At 40.6% G+C, this 22,445-nt stretch overlaps 1 protein-coding gene across 1 annotated transcript; it reads left to right on the top strand.

Moving 5' to 3' along the window:
* The first annotated feature begins 3,196 nt into the window (after positions 1 to 3,196).
* On the top strand, positions 3,197 to 18,344 carry LOC121944585 (ectonucleoside triphosphate diphosphohydrolase 2-like). Its single transcript, XM_042488419.1, has 9 exons — positions 3,197 to 3,443; positions 5,050 to 5,167; positions 7,370 to 7,520; positions 7,672 to 7,831; positions 9,232 to 9,459; positions 11,631 to 11,903; positions 16,836 to 16,955; positions 17,159 to 17,293; positions 17,462 to 18,344. The coding sequence occupies exons 1-9, from the start codon at positions 3,327 to 3,329 to the stop codon at positions 17,666 to 17,668; spliced, it is 1,509 nt and encodes a 502-aa protein (XP_042344353.1). The 5' UTR covers positions 3,197 to 3,326; the 3' UTR covers positions 17,669 to 18,344.
* Positions 18,345 to 22,445: the final 4,101 nt, after the last annotated feature.

Genomic DNA, 22,445 nt, shown 5'->3' with positions numbered 1-22,445 from the left:
TCATCAGCCCTAATCATAAATATCAAATATTCATTAATTTTCAGAATTTTAACCCTTTAAATGTCAAATTTTGTCACAATGTCACTATGTTTTTAGATGGAACACACACATACACACACACACACATACACAAAGATTTATTTCAATATACTAAATGCTAAATAGATTGTTTTATTATTATTATTATTATTATTTATTATTATTATTATTATTATTATAATTATAATTATTATTATTATTGCAGCCTTGGATATGTCATGTCAGTTTGAATGGGTTTCAGTAGAGCATTGTTTGTAATAGCATGAATTTAGTTTCCAAAGTATATCTTGGACTTTTTGTAGGAGCTGAGCTGGATATTCACAGATTCAACAAAAATACACAATCTTGCTAAAATGTATGCCATATACTTGAGCACGGCCAGAATGATTAAAAAATGAGGAATGAAAAGCATTTAAAATGCACCAAACAGTTCCTAAGGGTCAAACTGTAACTCATTTGCAAAAGAATTGCTTTGTATATACTGTATATCAGGCTGGTTAGATATAGTATATTAGGCTTGGGCTATCTATTTTTATGTACGTTCATTCTTAACTGACATTTCACCATTTGTATGGTATACAATAGTATTTGTGTAAAAACAAATGATAAAAGAAAATGAAAAATATGTAAAAGCTAAGCTACTGGTGATAGAAGTCATTGTAGCTGTATGTCAAATTCTCAAGCCAGCACTGCTTTGTTTCTAATTTGCATCAGCCCTTCTTACAACACCAGTTGTTGCAGTGGATTCCAACATATCAGTGGGCTGAACAGGTATGATGTGTTGAATAAAATCATGTGACTTATCAGCCGCTTTTGTATTTGTAAGAATCCATCTTAGGATACAGTTTTATATGGCAATACTTCAAAACAAAGGGTGGAGGCATTGTACATTTGTACTATTCCTGTTATTTTTCCCCACCACTCACAGTCACCATCTTTTTTAGCTCAGGTGCCTGATCCACCAGTAGAGACTGACCTCTGGTGGTACATGCTGTGCACTACATTACCTTAAAACACATCTCTGTATCAGTTTTGGAGCATCTGTACTTTTGATAGTATTAAAAATAATACCTACGGGACTTCTAAATACATCGGTATACCATAATAATGCCTTTCCTCCCCAAGCCTACGGTACATGCAAGGGCTGTAACACATAAACGTGACTAACTCTGCTGATTATTATCATTGCTATTAATCATTTGGTCCACAGGATGCCAGAAAGCAGCAAAAATACCTCTCAGAACTTCCCAAGCTCAAGATGACATCATCAAATTGCCTGTCTGGTTCGACAAACAATCCAAAACTAACAGACCATTGTTTTCTTATGACATAGGGCAAATCCTCACAAAGAGTTTCTGGTATCCTTGCTACAAAAATGACTAATATTTTATCATAACAATAATTGCTGGTTAAGCCTCTGCCCTATACTGCATTTACAGAACATGCATGTCTACATACACACATGTACAGAAACACACATACTGGTATACATATAAATACACTGATATATACTTACACATACCTACTGTATACATACATATACTCATATGTACTTTGATATATGTTTTTCCATGACACACCGGTTAAACACAGGAGCATATTCACTGCTCGACTCATTCCCTCGAGATGCCCCAGAGCACCACAGGAAGTCATTCCTGCTTGTGGCCATCAAACTTTACATCTCCTCCCTCAGAATGTCAGACACTGTGCTGCTGTGGCTCGGGGTGGTACAGCAGGTCATCCTCTAATTGGAAGGATGGCATTTTGATCCTCTGGTCCTCCAGTCAACATAGCGAGGTATCCTTGGTCAAGATGCTGAACCCCAAATTACTCCTGATGGCTGTTTAATCGGTGTGTAAATATGTATTAATAGTTAAAAACTGAGTAGCAGGTGACGCCTTGTACTGTAGCCCTGACCAACAGTGTATGAATGTGTGTGAGTGGGTGAATGTGACTCGTAGCATGAAAACGCTTTAAGCAGTTGTATGACAAGTGCTATACAAGTGTAGGTCCGTTTTCCACTTACTATTCTCAGTCAATAGACTGGCACTTGGACTTAATTTATTAAAATAAAAAAATCGTCAACCTGGCTCTCCACTTCATCCTCGAGCATCTGGAGTAAGCAGGAACCTATGCCAGGATCCTGTTTATGGATTTCAGCTCTGCTTTTGACGCAATAATCCTGGTTTTGCTACAGGACAAGCTCTCCAAGCTGAACGTGCCTGATTCCACCTGCAGGTGGATCACAGATTTCCTGTCTGACCGAAAGCAGCAGGTGAAACTGGGGAAGCATGTTTCTGACTGTAGAACCGTCAGTACTGGCTCCCCTCAAGGCTGCATTCTTTCTCCTCTACTCTCCTCTTCTCCCTGCACCTCAACAGCTGCACCTCAAGTTCGCATGTCTGCATGAGTCTGCCTACAAGTGGGCGGTTGACCATCTGGTGACCTGGTGCGGAGAGAACAACCTAGAGCTTAATGCTCTGAAGACAGTGGAGATAGTTTTGAATTTCAGAAAGATGGCTGCCGCCCCCATCACTCTGTGACCCCCCTGTTTCCACTGTGGAGTCCTTCCACCTCCTGGGGACCATCATCACCTAGGACCTCAGAGATCCTGGGGTCCCCTGAGTCCCCTGATTCCAGACACTTTAAGACTTTTACACAAGTATACTCTAAGGTGTCTTCAACAAAGTCATACACTGGTAAGATATCTGTAGTTTTATTCAAGTATGGCTGGCTCTCCAGTGCTTCAACCACCACTGAGAAGCAATAACTAAAATGTATCATTATAAAGTGGCATGAAATTAAATGTAATTGGGAAAAATGTAAATGTCATTGACAAACGCTGTTCTGTCTATATATGTAAGTACTTTGAGAGCAATGACACAAGTAATTGAATAAATAAATAAATATTAAAATTAAGAATTGAGTCAAAGCCCTTGAACACACCTTTAGCTAATAAAAGTGATTCTGATTATTTATTGAATAATAATAACTTGTTCACTTATTTAATAATGAACACTTTGGGGCTCCTACTGAACAGCTAACTTCTCCATCAAACGTTGTGCGTGTATGCCCGTAAGCGCGTGCAGGGGTGAAAGGAAGAATTCTACGTCAAAAGTTCAGACCTCGCCCACAGTCGGCAACCATTTAATGCACGCCCTTTATATCTGTGGGTTTCCTTACTGAGCGTAAGTTCTCGTGCGCTTTTACGCAGAGCAGCCTGGATCATCCGAGCGCGCGGTGTCCGCCACACAGTCTCTAGTCCCCCACACAGTCTCTAGTCCACCATGGCTCTCCGACCCTCCCAGCTCATCCCTGCGGCTGTGCTGCTTATACTGCCGATCATCGGGATCCTGCTGGTGGTCCTTCCGGCTAAAGACATAGAGGAACCACCGGCGAACACGGTAATCTAAAAGAATGATTGTTTGCATCATCTCATAACTGTCAGGTTACAGGTACAGTTTGATTTATTAGGAACTGTATGAAATGTATTAGAGGTGGTGTAGCTTCATTGAAGGGGTCTTTAATTACACTCTCTAATGCCAGATTTATATTCTATCCCAGCCCTCCTTTCTAATATACACACAACTAAACTTCGCACTATGGCCCATTATGTGTGCTTTGCCACATGCAGAGGACACCAGGTCTGTCGGGATAATTAACCCTTTGAAACCTGGAACATCCGTTTTTTTGTGTTGCAGTCAGACGCCTTTCACAATTAAAAACTTTGACACCTTAGCAAATTGAGTTGATTTCTTTCAAAAACGTGGGGAAAAAAGGCAATCGGGAACTTCAAGAGAAATTACCCAGAAATTAGCAAGAAATATATAAATCACAAGAAAATTACCTGAAATTGGCAACAATAAAAAAAATGGAAACTGAAAAAAGTGCCAAAATAAAAAATGTTAATAATACCAATAAAAAACATGTTTTTCAGCCAAAAAAAAGAGATAAGAAGAGAGAGAGAGAGAGAGAGAGAGTCCTCAGAATGAAGGGTTAATGGTTATTTTTATCTCAAAGGGTTAATGTATGTGTGGTTGTGCACATTAGGCATTCCATTCAGATGATACAGTTTTTAATTGCAGAAAAGTTGTTCTAATTTAATACCATCATACTATTTGAACATGCTGTGGGAGGGCAGGCCCCTTTTCAGTAAAGTCCAGTGGAGGGTTAAAAAAAAATTGATTGAATGAACTGATTTGAATGTTTTTACATGCAGCTGTGCACTTTGCCTGACAGGCAGTGGATGCCAACCTCAGCAGTTAAAAGGTGTTCTGTAGAGGGAAGTAAAACTGAGCACAGCCAAGACCAGACAGGAACAGAGAAAGAGCGTGAGATGAAAGAAGCTGTTTGTGTGCTTTATTTGAGATTCTTTTTGGGACCGTTATTCATGTGCAGTTCCTTTAGTTAATGTTGTATACACATTGAAGTAGTTTTGTAAAGGGTACAGAAATTGATCGTGTATGCAGCATTTGCCTCAGATATAATGCTTGAATAGAAGTTGATGCTTTGAAGTTGTCATTGCAAAAGAGCACACAAAGAGAAACAAAGTCAGTACTGCTGAATGAGTTAAGACACCACAATACATTACAACATAACCCATGCTATCAGAGCAATAGTCTCATAGCAGGAAACTGTTTGCAGAAAGACTCAGATCAACCATTAAAGGTCATAAGTTAAAAGAAAAGTTGCAAAGTTGACACGTCGCCTGCTGCAGCCACATCCTGTCATTACCACAGCAAAGTGCAAACTCACAGATGAATCGAACACAAGCTGCATAATACAGAGTGGTTACTGCTTATACTAATACACATGTACGAAGATCACATTTCACAGGTGAGCCTGTGTTATCAGAGGTGCTCTGAAGCATCTCAGATTTCAGATTAGGGCAATATGTAACATCAGCAAAGCATTATATGATGTTTTGTGGAGCATTGTCTAAAGCTTAAATGAGGTCTTGATGCATGCTGTATGATATGTTTCTGAAATTTAATGTTCTGTGTGTTCCAGTATGGGATTGTTCTGGATGCAGGCTCATCCCACACCTCTATGTACGTCTACAAATGGTTGGCTGACAAGCAAAATGGCACTGGTATAGTTACGCAGCACAGCGAGTGTCATGCAGCAGGTGAGCTCCTTTCAGAGGGTGAGAGGAGGCTGGTAGAACAGACACAGCATCACTGCTTTACAGTTAGTGTCCTCAACTAAAACTGAAAATAATACTAAAATCAGCAGTGACTAAATATTTGAAAAACATTAAACTCAATAAAAACGATATCCATTGTACCAACTAAAACTACTGTTAAAGTACACCTAAATAGACCTGGGCTATTTAAAAAATAAACGCAAACCATTTTGAAAAACGACGTGCACAAGTAGATCTGTCACACACACACACACACACACACACACACACACACATAGGTGAGTTGTTTAATCCTTACAGACTGTTCCATTCTTCACATGTTTGATAATTTTGGCTGTGTTCATGTATATGGTAGCAATTTTGGCAAGATTGTGTATTTAAGTTAAATCAGTGAATTTCTAGCTCAGTTCCTACAATAAGTCTAAAATACACTGTGGAAACTAAATTGTTACATTCACACTGGTAAGTGCAATTAATGCTCCATTGGAACCCATTCAAACTGTCATTTTTGATCCCACAGCCATCAGTGCATAAAAATATGCATTGTATTATTACTGGGTGTCATTCTGGGCTTTTGCCTCTGAATTTGAAATTTTTAGTATATTCCACCTGATGATGTAATTTTTACCATATTTGGCATATGGAGAAAACATATGCTATTTCCACAAGGTGCACTGTCACAATCAATGTTGCTGCAAATCATTGATATATCCCAGGCTGTAATAATTTAAAAAAGACTAAAAATCCACTTGGCATGTCGTATATTGAAAATATTCTCTCTTTTTTTTAAATCTAAAACATAGTGACATCATGACAAAAAACTGACATTTAAAGGGTTAAAATTCTGATAATTAACAAATATTTAATATTTATTATAAAGACTGATGTTGTTAAAAAAAACTCAATCAAAGTACAAAATAACATTAATGTATAATCATTTTTAAATATTGAAAATAGGTGTCTCTCCAATTAAATTAATTCTGTAGGAAGTGGTTGCTTTACATTTCTGTTTAACTGCTGGACATCTGTGTCCAGCTCTGCAAAGTTGTGCTCCTGTTTCCTACCTCTCTCAGCACTCTCTCTTTCTGCTCTCTCAATGTCATATAGAGCTTGCTGTCTGTATGTTAGCCAGCTTGATATCAAAGATCACATGACAGCGTAATGTAACACAATACAGTACAATGTGATGCAAACATGTTCATGTTCAAAAGCATGTGTGGAGATTTTTATTCACAGGCCATCCCATTGGTTAAACCATTCACCATTAACCATTTCCATAACTTTGAAAAGACTCACCCCACCGCAGCCCTCAATGGTCGGCACGGCAACAACAACAGAGGGCACATGGGCTGAGGCCTTGGGCAGCTTAAACACATTCCTGTTGTGGTGAGATTTAGGCCTGGCAGGAAGCACTGCCTGAGACACCTACAGTCACCTACAGTCTCAGCTGAAACATACATTGATCAATTTCTTTGAGGTTTTTGATGTTTGATGCCAGTCTAACCCTGTACAACCATAACCATCAATATAACAAATATAAATATTAACTCTCAATTCTCTGTTGTGGTAACTTGCTTTGCAGATGGTTTTGGTTTTATCTTTCCAAACTTTGAAATCAACCCATTGATCTCTGAAGCTTAAATTTCATCACAATAGAATGCAGTTCAACTTGCAATGCTTACAGCATGGAAAAAAAAAACATTTGCAAATGAAGTTTTCAGAAATGTCATTTACTTCCATAACAAATCTCAAGAGATCTACCAGATCTATTTTTCCAATCCTGGACAAGTAAAACAAAACTCTCTGTGTAGTTACCACCAGAGAAAAAGAACAGTTTTTTTGTATGCCTGACCTGACCCTTAACCCCAAACTGTCTTGGTGGCACAGAAATTCTCACTTCCACTTCTATAATGTCATTTTACAGAAACATATCCATGAATATTACAAAAACAAGGTCAACATGCTATGTCTTTTGTAAGACTTTTGTTCCTGAGTGCTCCACTTCCTCACCATACCATTTGGGCCATCTTAGTCATTGCCCTTTGTTCCTGGTTTGTTTTTAGAGTTTCTTTGGAAACACCAACCAGAGCATTTATCATTCATTTTTTAAGACAAGGAAGTCCAATTTCTGAGAAGGTCAGGCAGAGTTCTTTGTAAGCAGATCTGCTTTCCCTTTCTGTCAAGGTGGAGGAATATCCAGCTATGCAGGAGTTCGCGGTGGTGCAGCAAAAAGTCTGGAGGCCTGTCTGAACCATGCTATGAAGGAAATCCCCAAATCCAGGCACCAGAAAGCTCCACTCTATCTGGGAGCTACTGCAGGCATGAGGCTCTTGAAGTCAGTAGAGAATCCTCTTAAAAAAAAATAAAAAAATACACGAATATATCTACCACATTCATTATCAATAATGCACGAATGAATGAAAATGGGTTTCAGTGGGATTTGATATTGTTGTATTCCCCATGTATCTCTCACCACTCTGTAATAGCAAAGTCAATGCTACAGAGTCCAGACGAGTACTGAAGGAAGTGGAGAACAAACTGCGTTCTTACCCTTTCAAATTCAAAGAGGCAGCCATCCTGAGTGGACAGGAGGAGGGGGCATATGGTTGGGTCACAGTCAACTACTTACTTGAAAACTTTGTCAAGGTGAGTTCTGATGTTTCTGTTCAACACACAGAGAATGTTTCACAGAGGAAAAAATCCAGTCTAAAATGCTTAAACACTAGATAAGATAACATTTCTGCTTTTCTGGAATGTAGGACAACTGTGTATAACTTGTCCTACCAACATGTTCTCATCCCAAGTCATCACATATCGCTGTGTTATTCGTGGACTTTTGTGTTTACATATTATGCCCTAGATATCAAATCAAGTCAAGTCAAGTCAGTTTTATTTATAAAGCCCATTGTCACAAAACACAGTTTGGGCTTTACCGCATACGACATCCCTCTGCCCTTAGACCCTCACATCACCTAAGGAAAAACTCCCAAAAAAGAACCCCTGTAACGGAGGAAAAAAAGGAAGAAACCTCAGGAAGAGCGGCAGAGGATGGTGAGGGATCCCTCTTCCAGGACGGACAGCCATGCAATAGATATAGTATAGTATAGTATAGTAAATAACAATAGAATTACAATTATGACAAAAAGGAAAGAGAAAGAGAGAATGGAAGAAAGGGGGAGAGATGCACAGCAATAATGGTAACAATAACATATCATATAACAATAGTGGACATAAAATGAATAAATGCTATTTATAATAGCATGTGATGTTACATGCAAATATTGTAAGCGTTGATAACAGTCCCAAGCATATAATAATAGTAGAGGCATGACTCATAGTGATGGCAGTAGAATGTTGCGTCGAGCAGGATCACGGCATCTGCTCAATCAAGGCCCACCACATAGGCACATCCTCAGACAGGATAAACTTATTCCTGAATACCACTATGAAAAGACATGGGGAAAGTGTGCATCAATTGTACAGTGTATTGTAATGTTTCCACTACAGGAAACATTCACCTACTACCTGGGTATTGGTACAGTCCGTTAGTTCAGTGTGCTAACATACCAATATGTAACATGGCACTAAACACAAAGTAGAGCTGAGGGTGTAATTTTTACACAGTAATGCCAATAGATCACTGGAGCACCAAAGGTAAGGATTCAACATCCCAGAGACATGAATTACTGCAACAAACTTTGTGCCAATCGATCAAGTACATGTCAAGATACATTACAGGTTGAGTCAGAGGATTAACAATGTCATTAGGACTCATCCTGTATAGGTGCTATAAAATATGGTAACCCATAGAGCTGTGACACTCTGAACCACAATGATGGACCAACTGACGGACAGTGAGCGACTGACATTACCTTAAGTTCATCCTTAAGTTCATGTTGGTTGCATGGCTAAAAGATTCCACACAAGAGGCTTTGAAAGTTTCAGTGTTTCTGGCTGGAAGTTTTCCTCAGAGTAAACTGGTCAGTTTCAATTGTCCTACATAATTCACATTATTATATCTTGACATGTCCTTTCTTGTCATTCAGTATGGTTTTGTCGGGCGCTGGCTGAATCCAGGCAGGGAGACAATTGGAGCTTTGGATTTGGGTGGAGCTTCCACACAGATAACTTTTGAGACCTCCGAAGAGGTGGAAGACAAGGACAATGTGATAGAGCTGGAGCTTTATGGACGAAGCTACAGGCTATACACCCAGAGCTTCCTGTGCTATGGTCAGGACCAGTTCCTGCGGAAACTGCTGGCTCATCTTATCACGGTACTGTTAATCAAGTGTTACATATGGCTGTTGATGAGAAACAGCAAGATTTTCATTATTTATGCCCTAAAGATCCTCTTTCTTCTTGGCAATATGAGATTGAGATCAGATCAATAACAGCACTCCTGGTCCTTGCAGAAATTCACTGTCTTACTGCAGTACACTTGCTAACAAGGATGTCTGAACCAGAGTGCCCTGAGTGAAGGGTGTACATAGATTAAACTAAACTGCTGTGCCAAACCTTCTCAAAGAATTGGTGTGACAGTGTTTTAAAAATGCCTGCATACAGTCGAATGACAGGATTAATACAATTCTTTTATAGTAATTTGTTATATGTCCTTTTAGGGGCCGTTTACATGGCAACAGTTCTTGTATGGAAAGTTAAACTTTTGTTTTGGTTTGGCCTTTTGCTCAAAGACAATGGTGTTTTGGGGGCCTGACAATGTAAACTTTTGAAGCCGGGATTCACAGCGTAATTTTTTGAAAACACTACCCCTTCTGTCACCGTGTAAACTGGCAATGCACTGATCCTGTAAAAACGGTAACATCATGGCCGCACTTTGCACATGCACATTACATTTCATACAAATAGCCATGTGCGACTGGCCATGTTATCAGCTGAAGCTGTCCAGCAGCGTTTCACATGCACACAATAGGTGCGTTATGGCCTTGCGCACTTATGCCAAAAGCACTGACTAAGCAGCGCTATTTTACAAGTTTGGAATTAGTACAGGCTGGTCACAGGCACAGCAGCAGTCTCATGACAAACAGAGAGAGACAGAGGGGTTGGGTGAATCAATATGCTGAATTCAGCTCTACACTGTAAAAGTTGGCAAGTTGATTTTACTTTAAAATATCTAGGAACCTGATTGCCTTGAAAAATGTTAGCAAATATAACTACTCATTAGCCCTACGATAGTCTGGTGACCTGTCCAGGGTGTACCCCACCTCTCGCCTAATGCTAATGACCGCTGGGATAGGCTCCAGCCTCCCTGCGACCCTTGAGAAAACAAGTGGTTATGGACAATGAATGAATCAATCAATCAATCTTAGTTTGTGTTTACTATATATCTAATTGTTAAGTTTACTTGAACATTTATTGACATTTACTTAATTTTGTGAAGTTGTGACAACTTAAAAATGACAAGTTTAATTCAACTAATCATTCAGTTTTAGCAAATTCAGTAAACTAATTTTACAGTGCTAAATATCTATGTTCTGCCAGTTGAAAAATGGTCAGTCGTATTAGTATAGTCTTAAATGTCAAGAAAACAAAAGTTGGGGGTGCCTGGTGGCTCAGTGGATAGAGCAGGCGCCCCATGTACAAAGGCTGTGTCCTTTCTGCAGCAGCCATGGGGTTGATTCTGGCCTCGGCCCTTTACCGCATGTCACCCTCTCTCTCTCCCCCTTTCACGCTTTCTCTGTCCTATCAATTAAAGGCATGAAAAGCCCCAAAAATAATTTTTCAAAAAGAAAAGAAAACAGAAATCTCAGATCTGCTAACATCAGCAATTCCAAAAATCCTCTTTGTTATATCAAGTTAAGTCAGACTAATTTGGATGACTGAAGTTGCTAACATTTTGAAAGAAGAAGTAAATACAGCTAAATACTGTTAAGTAAACTTAACACTTAACACTTAACACTTAGATATAAAGTAAACATAAATTGAACAAAAAGTAAGATCAGCTTATCGAATTTTGCAGTGTGCAATTAAAGACGATTTTACCTGTTTTAAATAGTCAAATTTGCCAGCAAGTAGTGGTAATAGGTCAAAATCGCAAGATCACACTGAGTTCACAGGGACTGGCAGTAATTGCGTTAATTGTTATGATTGCAACATTGCAAAATCCTGGAGGGACTGATAAGTTTAGGAATGATCTGTGCTGCTTCTCATGTACACTCTATCATTTGGAATTGGTTGGTTGTCAATCTAAATATGACCCTGTTTTATGAGAAATTCTAAAATATTTGTAGGTAAACACTACTGAAATATATAATGTATTATTGCACATATGGAAATACTATCAGACAATTTAAGATGCTGGTAAAATGTGAACATTTGTTTTTTCTACCAGTTAACTTGGAATTAAAGGGTTACTTGTCACCAGCTTCACTTTTCTTTCATATTTACTAGAAAAATGTTTAACTTTTAATTTTTCTGCCTCTTTCAGGCCCAAGGTGTAAAACCCCAAGTGTTCCATCCCTGTTATCCAAAAGAGTTCAACATATCTATTAAGCTGGGGGAGGATGTCTTTCATTCTCCCTGTACTAATGGCTCCAGACTGACCAAGTTTAACCCCCAGATGTCTGTATCAGTGGTGGGCACAGGAGAATACCAGAACTGCCTGAACAACATAACAGAGATGTTCCCCTTCGACCACTGCTCTTACTCCAAGTGCTCCTTTGATGGGGTCTTCCAGCCCAATGTGAGCGGAAGCTTCATGGTGAGGAGGAATTGTGACACAGGGGCCAAAAGTTACAACATAGACCAACATAACTATTGCTAAAGTTGCCATGTTTGCTCATTCTCCACCGCATAATGTTAACAGTAAATGTCACTTCTTTACATAAATATCATAACACATTGCTTCCTGGGAAAAAAAAACACTGAGAAACAGTCATCAATACACAGTTTGTTGAAGAATGCTGAAGAAAGTGGCAACATTGTGCAGGGGTGGAAACCTTTCAGTTTCCTTTCTTGTTAATTGTATGCCCTTCTTGACAGTTTTTTTTTTTACCCATTTTCATTCTTAATCCAAAATTTGTCTATCAGATCTATCAGATTTTAGCACCATCATTAGGTCAAACTATTTACTTATCCAATACTTTGGATTATGACCAAATATTTTCAAAACAAATAAGGATGGTGGTATTTGGAAGGACCCAGGAGCAAACACACAAACAATGGGAATGAATGAATAAAGGGTTTAATGGTAGTTAATGGAGAAATTATGGGGAATGTTGAGAAGGGGAATCCCAGAAGCCGAGCAGGTGGATAGAGCTGGCGGGGCTGGTGAGGCTGGAAGATGGTGGAGTCCAGAGTGGAAGGGGAACAGCGAGTGGCGGCACACAGAGGCGAGAGGCTGGGTCAAGAGGTGCTGGAGCTCACAGGAAGAGGCACTGGAAAAAAATACAAAAAACAATGAGCACAAGAGATTCTTCTCAGGCTAAGTACTAACACTAGTTGTAATGCAAGTCACAAAAAGTGAAGCGGCCAATCTAACCACATGCTAGAAGGTAAAAATCTGGCACCAGAGTCAAGCGAAGCTGCAAACTTTAAGGAGAGAGAACCACCACAGCACACAAAATACACAATCCCAGGAATTCCGACCAAAATAAAAGCCACCCAAAAACACAGAGGAGACTGGGTGGCCGTTAACAAGCCAGGGGGGTTGAGGGCTGAGGTCACTGGAGAAAACAGGCTTGAGCAGAGATACATGAAAGGCAGGGTGGATGCTCATGGAAGCCAGCTACTTTAACTTGACCACGGTAGGGTTGATGACCTTGAAGATCTGGGTGAGCTTACGTGATTCCGTCTGGAGGGGAAGGTCACGAGAGGAAAGCCACACCTGCTGTCACACGCAGTAGTCAGGGGCTGGAGTACAATGGCGATCGGCCAGTCATATTTTCCTTTCGGCGGTGCGGTTAAGGGCAGCCCGAATCGTTCGCCAGACCCCCAGATTCAACGGAGGTGAGCCCCCACAGCCGGAACCACCACAGCCTCCTCCTGGTCGGGAAATAAAGGGGGTTGGTAACCAAAACAAGCCATAAAGGGAGACATACCCATGGCCGAGCAGGAAAGAGAGTTGTGGGCATATTCGATCCATGGTAGGAAGGTGCTGCAGGGAACGGGGTGGTGCGCTGCAACACAATGCAAGGCCGCCTCCAGATCCTGGTTGGCCCACTCTGTCTGGCCACTGGTCTGGGGGTGGTAACCTGAGGAAAGACTGGCTGCTGCGCCCACCACCTTGCAGAAAGCTTTCCATACTTGGGACGTGAACTGGGGACCACGGTCAGAAACAATGTCTACTGGAATGCCATGTAGCCTGAAGATATGTTCCATCAGCAGACCCGCGATGTTAAGGGCCGAGGGCATCTTCTGCAAGGGAACATAGCGCACAGATTTAGAAAAACAATCAACAATCATCAGAATAACTGTGTTACTGTCCGAAGGGGGCAGGCCCGTGACAAAGTTCACAACGATGTGTGACGAAGGACGACTGGGAACAGGTAAGAGGCGCAGCAAGCCAGCAGGACGTTGGTGAGATGCCTTTCCTCGGGCACAGACAGAGCAAGCTGCCAAAAACTCAAACGCAGGAGGCAGGAACTGGAAGCAGGAGAATGAAGCCTAGAGAGAGAGTCAGGTTTAGGGTTGCGGGTGCCGGGACAGTAGGAGAGGGTGAAATGGAATCTGCTGAGGAACAGGAACCAGCAGGCTTGTTGGGGGTTGAGGCGTTTAGCAGAGATTGGCGAGATTCTTATGGTCAGTACAAATGAGAAAGCTGAGCTCAGTACCTTCTAACCAATGCCTCCATTCCTACAGCACCAGAACCACTGCCAGCAAGTCATGATTTCCCACATTGTATTTTCCGTCAGCTGAGGACAGACGTCAGGAGAAAAAGGCATAGGGATGGAGATTTTGAGTCTCTGGACTTCTGAGATAAGACGGCCCTCAACACCAAAGTCAGAGGCATCAACCTCCACCACGAACTGCAGGGAAGGGTCAGGGTGACCTAACACTGGTGCACTGGTGAACAATGTTTTCAGGTGAGCAATCGCGAGGTCTGCTTCACCTGTCCAACTGAAAGGTGTACTGGTGGAAGGGAAGCAGATGAGAGGGCCAGCTACCTAACTGTAGTCCCAGATGAAGCGGCAGTAGAAATTGGTAAATCCCAGGAAACGTTGTAGTTCCTTCCGAAAAGTGGGAGTGGGCCACTCGGTAACAGCCTGGATCTTGGCGGGGTCTGGCTGAAGCTGTCCTTTGGCAATGACGTATCCAGGGAAACTGACGGAGGGAGAATGGAATTCACACTTCTCAGGTTTAATGTAGAGCTTGTTCTCCATCAGCCTCTGATCACCAGCCTCACATGTTGACGATGTTGCGAAGCTGCAGACTTTAAGCCGTGGTTGATTACTGATGAGATGCAGGTGAGGAAGTGCGCTGTGAGCTCCAGCACCCAGAAGTCATGCCCAGCCCCTGCAACACAGCCAAAAAAGGGCGAACCACCACAGCGCACAAAAATCCCAGGTATTCCACCCAAAATAAAAGCCACCCAAAAAATCAAAACCACCACAGTATTGTTATTATGAGAATGTTAGCATGCTGACATTAGCTTTTAGCTCAAGCACCACATGCTTGCATGGCTCTAGTCTCTTGTTAGGTAGGTCTACTGACTGTTCATTGACTTAACTGTGGTGGTGCCGATTGTGACTTGAAGAACCCTGAGTAGTGACCCTGGATGGTGACCTGAATGATGACTCCCATCTACAGAAGAGTAAAATGAACTGCTCCTTCCTACTTCCAAGCCATGGGTCAAACCCCTCACTGGGGCTCTCACACAGAGCTTTCCAACACACTTATAGCTGTTAATTTGGGAGGGTTGAAACGGCACTTTTTGAAGACATCTGACTTAGACTTTGGCTTATGTAATATTATATACCTTTACACCTTCCTGTATGTTTACCAGGGTATATTACGGTATATGTGTATGGCCCTAACCTATCTTGATCACGGAAGACTGACAAAGCTCACTTGCCTTGTTAAATCATCATTAAACACACTTTATTAAAACTTGACAGAAACACAGTAAAACAAACCCAAACCGTCTACGTTACTCTTGTTAAGGGCTGCAACAACAAATGGATAAAATCGATTAGAATCGATTATTAAATGTGTTGGTTATTAATTATTGATTTGCTGTGTTGCGCAATTATTACTCACCGTTTCTGTAGCAGTCAGGAGCGTGTGAACTGCATGTCAGCTGCAGCACATCCAGAGAAACGGTGGCTTGCCGATTTTTTTACGCAACGCGGGTTTGTCTACAAAAACAAACAGTGAAGATGGTGTTTTGATGATAATATATTGACTCTATACCACTTTTTACTGTAGTTTAAAAGTCGCTCCCTGTCACAGAGATGAGGAAATAAAAGACCGCTGTTTTACTCAAACTTCCCCACTTCCCTTTCAAAATAAAATCGCACTTACAGCGTCTCTGTGGACAGAATCCCATCAGTTGCTGACACAAGGCATTTTATTTTAAAACATTTACAGGACCATGTTGTCGGCGTGCAGGAGCTGCACGACTTCATAAATGAGAGGAATTTGTGCTTATAAATTTGGAAATACAGAACTAATATCTGTGGGCTGTGACACAGCAGCGACGTTGCAACAACGCTGCATGTGTGAAAACCACAAGCATGAAAGACGCTGCAGTTCGGCGAAACTGAACATACATCATTTTTTTGTCTAAGTAAGGAAACGTAACAGTATGGTGTAAAAGCTGTCAACATTTAGTTTTTGAATTGTTTCATATTTGATTTTGTAGTTATTTATCATTTAATATTATTTTGACAGCTTAGGGATGTTCAAGCAACACCCTGTTCGTGCACTGCATTTTTTGCACTGTTGTCAATGATAATCTGTTTTTGAGCAAAGTGATGGGAGAAAAAAATGCTCATTTTATTATTATTTCTATTTTTTTAAAAAACAGATTTATCGATTAATCAAAAAAATAATTGACTGATTAATTGATTATCAAAATAATCGTTAGTTGCAGCCTTACTCTTGTCAGTAATTTAGTAAGTCCACTGTTCCAACAATCACCAGCTCTGGTTTGGTTGAAATAAATCCTTAATTAACCAAGTTTGTTGACTGCTGGCCGCCAGCTGTTTCCATGCCTGTATCTTCTCCCTCCACCACTCGGTGTCACTGTGTCTTTCAGGTCAGCTGCCTGTTCCACCAGTAGAGACCAGAGTCTGAGCTCTGGTGGTGCGTGCTATGCACAACATACAATAAGTTTGTTTACCTGGTTAACCATTATACCATGATACTGCTCAAGCCTTATCTAGCTGTTGTTCATTTTGAGTTTAAATGCACTTTGAACAAAAGTGTCTGCCAAATAAATCTCATATAATAGAACATATGGAATGGAATGGAGAAATCTGGCACAAGTCCAAAGGGATCTTCTAAAAGTTTTCTTCATATGTAGATGACAGCATTTTGTATCCCACCCATTTCTCCTGACATTTGTTTTGTTATGATTCATTATTTGAAAGAATTTCAATCTAAGCTGTGTTTTCCAAACTGTTTTTATCTAAAAACTATTCTTTCCCAGGTGAGCGCACTGGCATGACTGAGTGTCCCATCCTCTCCACAGGCTTTCTCTGCTTTCTACTTCACACATAGCTACCTCAACCACCTCACCAACATCCCCATCAAGTCCCCAAGTCAAATGAAGGAGGCAATTCGACGTGTCTGCAACATGAGCATCTTTGAGGTACTCTCCAGAACCCAGCTCTCTGAGCCCAGCCCTGATAAATAAGAATTCTAACATGCTCAAGTTAGCCAGCAGACTCTCATTCCAACCACCAAGCCTAAATGTTACATGGCATTGAATGTTCTAGAAATTTCTACAGTGATTGTAGATTCAGACTAGAGTAACAAAATAAAAATCTTAACTGAAAATATTTCCACTTGCAGATGACAGAAAAGACAAAGCAGAAAGAGAAATACATGAAGAATGTCTGCGCCATCTCCAATTTTGTCCAGGTCCTCTTACTGCAAGGCTACCGTTTTGACGAGGACTCTCTTCCTTCCATTTCTTTTCAGAAAAAGGTCAGGAGTAAAGGAAATATATGAAACTTTTTTGCTCATCATTAACTGGGATTTCAGTCTGTATTTAAATGATTGACCCTTATCAACAGCACTGCCTACTGCACCGACATCAGTAGGCTTGTCCACGGTGTGCTTTGGTTTTAGTGTGTCCCGTCTTGTGTTTTGCAGGCAGGAGGAGCATCCGTGGGCTGGGCGTTGGGGTACATGCTGAGTCTGAGCAATATGGTTCCAGCAGAGAGCCTTGGTTTGAAGAAGGCGCTGCCCCCAGGGACCTGGGCTGGCATTCTCTTCCTCTTCATTGCCCTCCTCCTCATTGCCCTGGGATATTTACTGATGATCTACAGAAATGCTAAAACTAAAGAAGGCATGGTGTAAGAGGGAGGCTGACACACCTACCGGTCCAGTTCATATTACTCATGTCCGTCCAAAACTTTCTGTTAATTGTGGAAAAAAAATTGCAAAATCATTCTGAATTTTTTGTTGCACTATTGTGTGTATGTAAGAGAAATCACCAAAGGACTAAAATATTGCCTGCACAGTTTTCTTATCAAATTTATAACCCTTCTGCTTGCTTGTGTATGTAAATTTAAACTACAGAATAAGCAATGTTTTTTGTAAATGTTTCAGATCTATTATTACATCCACCTAAAGGAGCAGTGTGAAGCATTTAGTGGTAGGTTGCAAGTTACAACCAACTGAATAACCTTCCATCACCTCCCCTTGTGAGGGTGTAGGGAACTTATGTCCTGTTTCCACCAAGCAGGTCAGTTCAGTTCAGTACACATTTTTCTTCCGTTTACAGTGTGAAAAGTTGTGGATGGTACCGATAGAACCGCCTACCGTCCCACTCTTTGTCACCCCTCATTTGAGATACCTAGCACACAGATCCAGTACTAAAATGTTGAGGTGAAACACTACATTCTATTGACTGGTCAGTAGAGAATCAACATGCTGTGTTCAGGGCTGAGCTGTGGCTTCTTTAACCACTGTTTATACTGTGACAAGTTTTTCATACATCAGTAAACTATATAAAATAAAATAATGTTTCACAGCCTTTGTATCAATTCACTGGGCCAACTGCCAGCAACTTTTAAGGTTGAACTTTTATTTTTAAAGTGTCTCAATGCATGCACTAACAACTTCAATCCATCAACACACCTTGAATTTCAACATGACAACTTTGACCATTTATCTGTTTTTACTTTCTCTCTTGGATGTCATACACTTTAAGTAATGAGCGGATCTTTCAGGGTTAAAAAAATGTGTATTAATGAGCGCCATGTTGCAGCACTAAACCCCTGCTGTTGCCTGAGGACTGAATGCGCAAACTCTCTCAATGTAATATCTATAAATATCCCATAGACTCTCACTCCAGACTGCTCTTGTTTTGTTCTAAAAAATGTTGGCATGCAACCACAACTTCATTCTGTATCACCGGTGAAAAACAAGGAAAAACAGTGAAATGGAGGAGCAGTGAGGGACAACACCTACATTTAACAGTACTATTTGTGTTTGAAACGGTAGGGTGTAGGTAATGTCCATATGGACTACATTTGGTTCCAAAGGTACAATCACAAAAGTTTTTGGTAGAAATAGGGCTCTTTGGTGGCCTTCAGGTAACATAAAATGCAAATGACCCTCTCAAGAGCCAGTGTTTGGTTTGTCTGTTCTATTCTACTGTAGACGGTGCAACATGGTGGACTCTGTGGAGGAGGACGTGCTTCCTAAGGGCTAATTCTAAGCTAACAAAAAACTTCATTCTTTGCGCCAGGTGACAATGTGTAGTGGCTTGTGTACTCTCTCTTGCATTGTGTGATTAACCAGGCAAAGGCCTTCTTTCTTTGGCTTCGTTAGTCGTTTATTCGCGGGCAGCACACTGTGGACAGCTGATGACACAGAATTGCATTACCTCTCACAGCAACCTTTGTTGTCATAAAAGCTCCCATTAAAACACAGGGACAGCATACAGAAGACTGGCAACGACAATCAACAAATGAAACAACACACAACGCTTTATGAACACAAAATGAATGAAAATAAATGTACGTGATGACACAGAGTTGCATTAGCTCTCACAGCATTCTTTGTCATCATAAAAGCTCCCATTAAGTCTAAAACAGAAACAAATCATTCAGCTAACAGTCGGTAACCAGGTTACACCAAACATTTCCTCTGAAGCTAAGGTTACATTCAAGCTAGCAAAGTCACATTGTGGTGAAATGACAAACTACCTCACAGCAAGACAATCAACAGCAGCAGGGCTTTTCAACATTGTTACATGAAATATATATAAATTTTACAACAACAAAACAATATGTTTTAAGCCGTTAAAGAGAGCTTATTAAAGAAAGCCAGGAAGTGCGCCATGCTCTGAAGCAAAATTTACATAGTGGCCGAAAGTGGAACTACCATGGATGTATTATAAGGAAGTCTGGATACAGCCGTGGGGCCTCATTTATGAGAGCTGCTCAATGGCACATGAAGCAGAGAAAACTCTTTTTCCGGGTTTAGAAAAGTGTAAAATACCCGGATGTACTGGCCCATAGAGCATGCCTAAAGTGATTAACGAGAGCCGAACGCGCACGAGTGTACCCGAGCATTGTCTCCAACTCACTGGCTCGCTCACACAGATGACCCGAGTGCTCGAAGCAAACAGCGCCAGTGCTCCAGCATTGCTCTTGTAGTAGCTTAGCTTATTAGCAACAGCAGCTAATGACAGCACTGTTGGTTTTAATATTTACGTGATTATCAGATAATGGTATATTTATCTATCTATCTCTACACACACACACACACACACACAGACAGACACAGACACACACACACACACACACACACACACACACATATACATACAACTCATCAGGGAATCATATAGTAATCACGACCGGAGAAATCAAATTAACAGAATCGGAACGTGTTGTGCCCATACAAAGGTAATAAAAGGTGGTGCCTGTAATATTGCCCCGTGTTTTATTACACAGCTCAACTTTTAAAAAAAATACTGCGTTCGGTACCTTTCAGTAACTGTCACTAGTGCTCCGCACTGCTCACTGATAACCGGTTGTTTGAATACAGACCGTAGACTGTATATGCGGTCTCTGATACAGACACGGTAAGACGTCCATATTACAGCTTTACAGCCAACAGCATATGGATGTGTTGTAAAATGTTAAAAATGATGAATTGTGATTGAAAAATTACGAATTACAGTAAAAAATATCCATTACTACGGCCGGTATGAAGCCTGTGCTGTGTCAGAAACTCTTAGAGTTACATGCGCATTCACACGGTAGAGTCCCGCGGGTCCGATGCACATTCATTTTATGTCTGGAGAAACATGGAATTCCAAATCTTGATTCGGAAAATAGCGCATGTTGCGTATTTAGGACTTCATGTTTTTAATAATGGCTATAAAAAATGCGTTCTGAAAAGTCAATATGTCTCAAAAAATATCCGCTGGACTCTACCGCATGAACGCGCATGTAACTCTTAAAGTCCCTGACACAACACAGGCTTCATGCCGGCCTTAGTAATGGGGATTTTTAAATCATAATTCATCATTTTGACCGTTTTACAACACATCTATACACTGTAATATGGACGTCTTACTGTGTCTGTACCAGAGACCGTATATACAGTCTACTGTCTGTATTCAAACAACCGGTTATCAGTAAGGAGCACACAGCACTAGTGACAGTCCTAAACGGTACTGAATGTAGTATTCACTTAAAGTTGAGCTGTTTAATAATACACGGGGCAATATTACAAGGCACCATCTTTTATTACCTTTTTGTGGGTACAACACTCTTTGATTCTGTATGATTTCTCTGGTCGTGATTAGGATATGATTCCCTGATAAGTTGTACGTATATATGTGTGTGTGTGTGTGTGTGTGTATGTGTGTGTGTGTATAGAGTGATAAATATTATCTAATTATCACGTAAATATTAAAACTGACGGCACCGCTGTCATTATACTATCAATTAGTGGCTGTTGCTAATAAGCTAAGCTAGTACGAGAGGAATGCTCGTGAACGGGCGCTGTTCACTATGAGCACTCAGGTCATCTGTGTGAGCGAGCCAGTGAGTCGGAGTCAGTGCTCGGGTACACTCGGCAGCAAACAGCCATGTTCGTATGTTGTTAATCACTTCTACGCATGCTCTATGGGTCAGTAGATCCAGTTATTCTACACTTTTCTAAACCTGGAAAAAGAGTTTCCTCTGCTTCATGCACCACTGAGCAGCTCTCATAGAATGAACAAGGCCCCACCCCAACGGCTGTATCCAGATTTATAATAGATCCATGGGGCAGACCCTGACAGTCTGCAGGGGTCGAACAGGGGGCACACATTGACACTTTAACACCAGTCCCAGTGAAAAAACAACATGGTATTGAAATAAAATAATTCAAATCATATAATTACTGATAGTGACATCAATGGGCAAGTAATGGCAAGTGGGATGATTTACCCTGCTACATATGCACTAATTAAAACTGAAAATGAATGAAAATATAATATTTTATTGCTGCCAATAGTTTCCCTTAAACCCTACACTCTACTCCTTTTGGACAACAGTAGCCTACTTTCTCTGTTTTCTCCTTGATGTGACAGAAACAGCACATTTTTACTTCAGAGGATGCCTGAGTAAACATTAACAGACACAATTGCATACAAATTATGGCATAAAAGAAAAATTGAACTAATAAACCCAAATCATTTACATTCTGTGAGCTGAGCTGTGGTCATAGTGTCTGTGGGGGTATTTTCTCCAACAGATGTTTTAGTTAAGTTGTAGTTATTCATTTATTTATTTATCAGCTGAATAAAGGTATCACATTTACGTCTTGTATGAATAGCACTAATTAGGTGCAAATCATTTTTCTAAGCTTTTAGTTTTTTTTATCTAAACAATATTTACTGGGCCTGACCAGTACAAAGGGCTCCAGAGATTATGTTGTGTATTTCTGCAAACTGACTTATTGGTTACCAGTAAAAGCAATGACACGGCAGTCAACCAATACTTTAACCAACATCAGTCCTAATCGTAAATATTATATTAATATTATTAATCATAATATAAAGTTTCAGATTTTTAACCCTTTAAGCCAGTTTTGGAAATGATGCCACTATGTTTTTTGATGAAAAAAA

Source organism: Plectropomus leopardus, chromosome 6 (genome assembly GCF_008729295.1).
Source record: "Plectropomus leopardus isolate mb chromosome 6, YSFRI_Pleo_2.0, whole genome shotgun sequence".
Lineage (NCBI taxonomy): Eukaryota > Metazoa > Chordata > Actinopteri > Perciformes > Serranidae > Plectropomus > Plectropomus leopardus.
Note: the sequence above shows the minus strand (reverse complement) of the source record. Positions and strands in the feature narration are given on the sequence as shown.

Coding starts and splice junctions, on each gene's coding strand:
- LOC121944585 (XM_042488419.1), top strand. CDS start 3,327: ATGGCTCTCCGACCCTCCCAGCTCATCCCTGCGGCTGTGCTGCTTATA. Junction 11,904..16,835: donor ATGTGAGCGGAAGCTTCATG/GTGAGGAGGAAT, acceptor TCCTCTCCACAG/GCTTTCTCTGCTTTCTACTT. Junction 16,956..17,158: donor GCAACATGAGCATCTTTGAG/GTACTCTCCAGA, acceptor TTCCACTTGCAG/ATGACAGAAAAGACAAAGCA.